General features: G+C 37.8%; 1 protein-coding gene across 4 annotated transcripts in view; it reads right to left on the minus strand.

Moving 5' to 3' along the window:
• The window catches only part of LOC122265003 (equilibrative nucleoside transporter 1), a 48,274-nt gene that overhangs the window by 6,035 nt on the left and 37,239 nt on the right, over positions 1 to 5,000 (minus strand). For all 4 annotated transcript variants that reach the window (XM_043034137.2, XM_043034136.2, XM_086555521.1 and 1 more), the window contains 4 exons: positions 4,590 to 4,671; positions 3,719 to 3,873; positions 3,336 to 3,481; positions 2,796 to 3,028 (listed from right to left, as the gene is read on the minus strand). In XM_043034137.2, coding sequence (XP_042890071.2) covers positions 2,796 to 3,028; positions 3,336 to 3,481; positions 3,719 to 3,873; positions 4,590 to 4,671 — 616 coding nt within the window. The remainder of the gene's footprint in view (positions 1 to 2,795; positions 3,029 to 3,335; positions 3,482 to 3,718; positions 3,874 to 4,589; positions 4,672 to 5,000) is intronic.

Raw genomic sequence — 5,000 nt, forward strand, 5'->3', positions numbered from 1 at the left:
TTTTTCCTAGCACCAGCAGGAGAGAGAGCCTTGAATGGCACCCATCCACGGTCTCTAGCAAACACTATCTTTATAGAGCGATGACACACACTAAGTTGACGAACTCTTGCTCAAAAGTACCGCCGATGAAGGATGTGCAGTCAGAACGGGAAGAGGAAGGTGACTCAATCCATACCCAGTGTCTAAAATTACTCCTGTGCCAATATGGATGCCTTTCACTGTGGCACTCACAGTCACAAGCACAGGTTTCATTCCTCTTCCCTACCTCTTCTTGTTATCTTTATTGTTGGTGGTTATATGTTTCGTATTCGTTCATGACAGCACAAAAATACGAAAAAAATATAGTTGCCTTTTGTCCTCCCATAAAACAGCAATACTTCTATCACACTGAGTATAAAGAAAATAATGAGCTAATATGGATAATATACTACAATTTTAGTCTACTGCAGCACTGGTAGAGCCTGTCATATGGCACATATAAGTCTCTAAACTCAATAACACACACAAAAAAACAAAACACAAAAAACGCTCTGGTTTTTCAATGAATGACTGAAAGAGAGTGGGAATATTCAAATTATAATGCTTCAAGCAGTCTCTCTTTAAAATAAAACTTATCCTGGAGGCTGGGCAAGCAAATTTATCCCCGTCTGCAATGGGTTAATCACATCATTTTCATTATTCCAGTGACTTAATGTGAGTGACCCCTACTTCCTGATCACTCAGCTTTTTATGCAAGGAACAGCAGATATTACCATTTCAAGAATTTTTGGTCAGTGGAATCCCTGTTGGATATGTTTCTGACAATACATAACTCATTTGACATTTGATAATATTCATACTACAGTAGCTCCTGAGACATACATTATCATTTTGAACTGACATTTATGACATGCAAAAAATCACAAAAAAATGAAAGGACTACTATGGAACTTTTCTAAAGGCAATGCACAATTTACTTAGCCCACTGTGGAAGGGTTGCAACACCTACAAACCTAACGAGATATTGGCCCTAGGACAAGGCCAAACAGTAGGTGCCAACAGTCACTATGGCATACATTATGGGAGAGTGGATTGCTCTATTTCTCTATTGTAATAAATACATTTAATGACTTGTGATACCAAATGCAATTATAATTACTATATTTTATTTAATATTAACCCATTCGCGCCGGTTGACGTGCTGACACGTGGTCGAAAAAAGCCCCGGACCCGGGTGACGTCCTGGCACGTGCTACATTTTCGGCCCGCGCGCCGGGAGGCCAGTAGCGACGTGCTGAAACGTCCGCATTAGAATGATAGATTATTCTTAGTACAATTCGATTTTCATACTTGATTTGTCTTAGCTACTTTAGTTTATCCTTCTAAATAGTAGAAAATGGGATATAACGTAATATGAATGACGTCAAAGGTACATACGTAATCTTGAGTACGGCATGGTGATTTCTGTTTCTGATTTGTTGAATATGATGATCTGAGTCGAAAGACTATCGTAAAATCAATAGTAATTGGCCGAGGAATAAAAAAAAAAAAAAAAAAAAATTATATAACATCTTTTTGTTGCCCCACTAAAAGAAAATGACACTTGAAAAAACATTGTTGTTACTTGCATTCACTTGTATGCACATGTATGGTTGTTCATATTCTCTTTCTTTTCTTTTAGGAAGAAAAAAAAAATTGAAAAAAAAAACTATGTTTGTTACCTCACTAGAAGAATGCTTCCACTTCCCATTGGTATTACAACATAGGAGTAAAGAATATGGAAAAAGTTCAATAGAATAACACTAAAAAAACAGTGCTGTAACATCTTTTTCGACTGATATACATCCTCTGAACATAGCACTACTTTCTACACATGACTACACTTTAGACGCAATCACGCAAACCATAAGGATAGGGTGGGTGAAAAACGCTCTGCGAGCGTCAGAGCGACCGCGCGCAGCGGGAAAACACCCCGGCACGAACGGTTGCGCGCTTGAAATCTTCCCGGCGTTATCGGGAGTAGGCGAAATTCCGCCCCGGCGTGAATGGGTTAAACAAAATAGGTTTAGTATAATATCCTGAACATAGATGGCACCACTCTTTCCTAGCACCAGCAAAGCCTTGAAAGGTACCAGTCCACTGTCTTTACCATGCACTATTGTCAGAGAGCGATGACACACAGCAAGATGCCGACCTCGGGCTGTATAGTTCTGGCAATGCAGGATGTGCATGTAGAATGAGAACAGGAAGTCAATCCATACCAAGTGCATTGTCTGCAATTGGTCCACATGCCAATATGGCTGCTTTGGGATGTGGTAATTGCAGTCGTCAGCACAGGTCACCTACCTCTTTCCCATCTCATCATCATTTATTTTCAGTAGGGATGGTTATTTCTTTCATATTTGTTTATGAAAGCACACAAATGCGAAAAAAGGTTGCTTTTTCTTCTCTCATAAAACTGTAATACTTCTATAACATTGAGTAAAAAGAACATAATGAGCTGATATGGACCCTATACTACAACTTTAGTCTACTTCAATATTGATAAACAGTATCAGATGGCAAATAAAAGTCTCAAGATGGTAAACCACAAAAAAAAATATGACAAATACAAATATGGCTCTAGTATCATAAATAAATTAAAGATAGCACGAAAAGTTACAATACGTTAGGTGAAGCTCCTTCTCTCTGAAATATAATCCCCCATCTTGGGAGCCACACAGGTATCAATAGTGCCTGTCTTGGGCAAAGCCATCTCTGTCCGCAATGGGTTAAGATTTCCCTATGAAAGTTGTACACTCTGTTAATCAACTTACTGTATTGGACATGTAGAGAAAAGCACCAAGGGTAACAACCATCACAGCTACTGCAATCATAAAGTAGATGAAAGCAGAAGTAGCATCGGCTGCCCCTACTGATAGAGAAACTATACGAGCCCCTGAAGCAAACACCCCTCCCAGAGCCTGGCCGGATACAACAGCAGTCATGTACTTCTCTGGGAACATGCCAGCAACCCCAAAAAGCCCTCCTTGGAAAATAGCTCCAGCACCTGCAAAAAATAAAAAAATAAAAAAATAAAAAATAAAAAAAAAATACATTCAATCAATAAACACCTTTGTTATCTAAAAAACAGCACATCAATAGTTAGTATAACAAGATAAGTCATTAGAGTCTCTAATGTCACTAGTTATTCCTGATCAGGTTATGTAACACTATTTGAATCTGCAAGAATATCTGCACGTAAGTATATCAATCAACTAAAAAACAGAAACATGTCTGAATTTTTTTTTAGCCACAATATGACATTACTCCCCTTGTTTTCATTCTCTATTACAGTTCTTCACTTTGGTACTCACTGTTAATGAGGATGATAATGATCATCGTGAGGGCAAAAAATCCCCCTTGCCAGGTATCAGTGTGAACCTGGGTAAAGGTGGTGGTCAAAGAGAAGAGTATTATCATCATTGTCAGGGATGTAAGGAGCCGCAAGCGCTGGGAAATCCTGTTGGAATTTTTGGGGTTTTAATATGAGCAAAGGTTTCAATGTTTAAGACACCTTCCCATAGTATAAACAAAATTTGAGTAATATATGTAAAACAACACCCTTATCCAGAGTTGCACTCACTTTATTTTCCAGTAAATAAGTAAATAGCCAAAGTAGATCTACTATAACTCCCCTAAACATAATCAAAGCATATCTAACATGGTCTCTGATGATATGATATACATGGGCACTTACAAGTGACTGAATAAAGCATTGATGAACAGGAAGAGAAAGTTTGGCACTTGAGAGAGACAAACTTGCATTGGTGTGTATAGCACTTGTAAGCTTGTCTTGTCAATATCCGAAGCATTTTGGGGAACAGACGCATTGCGGAACTTGTACTGCCAATACTGGAATGAACAAAGATTCTCCATAAATGTGAATAAATGTAAAATATCAGTAAAGAGAGTATCTTAAATCTATAAAGGAAATCTCAATCAACACAAAATATCACATAATCTTATCTTATTATCATTGATAATAATAAAAATAATAACCATTATCAAAATGAGAATGATGACTACAATTATGCTGAATATAATAGTGATATGATATTCTTTTGCACAAAAACAAAAATGAAATAAAACTCAAGGTCTTACACAATGTAGGTATGGGGTTAAAGGAGGGTGATTCCACAAGCACTTATCACAAAGAAGTTAATTAATTGGCCTACCTGAACTCACATTTATCCTATTCTCTGAATTTTCAGTACAACGCATTTTTACCTCTATCATTGCATTTTTTTGTTATTAAACATCACAATTATCATGCCACTGACAACAACAACAGCAAAGAAACATACTTTTTCCTGAAAATTCAAGCAATGGGGATGAGGTGTGGTCAGGTAGGCCTAGTAATTAATTCCCTGGTGATTAAGCACTTGTAAAACCATCTATATGCAAATCATGATAATAAAACAAAACCACAGTGGACAGTACATGTACATATGTACCCTCAGCCTCATTGTAAATGAGAGACTAGCATCTTCTAGAAATATATGAAGAAAAAAAAAAGATACATATTCCAGCCCAGCTATAATAGGCATGCTGCAACTGGTTTTACCTACCGTCTGTGCAGTGATGAAAAAGTTCCATGGCAGCAGTGTTCCCAGGCCAAGGAGAAGGAAGCAGGCATAAACAACGTTGCCCCTGCAACAACCAATTTTATCACTAGACCTTAGTTAAAATATCAAGCTTCCAGATACAGTTTATAGGTGCTAATGTATAAAGATATATTAACCCATCCCCGACGGGGGAATTCTAGCCTTGAATGTCCAAATGCCGGGGCGTTCAAATTATTAGGCCTAAATCAATTGAATGGCCGGCACAATACTGTGCCGCCCGGCAACTGGGCTTTAGAATGCGCGGTACACATGCTGTACCACCCGTCCTGTGTGGGTTAATATTCAAATGCATATAACATCATCACATTATATAAATGCATTACTTATAAAAATTGCATGTGTGTGGCATAAAGA

This window comes from Penaeus japonicus, unplaced genomic scaffold (genome assembly GCF_977035675.1).
Source record: "Penaeus japonicus unplaced genomic scaffold, GWHDUDI00000001_assembly GWHDUDI00000031, whole genome shotgun sequence".
Lineage (NCBI taxonomy): Eukaryota > Metazoa > Arthropoda > Malacostraca > Decapoda > Penaeidae > Penaeus > Penaeus japonicus.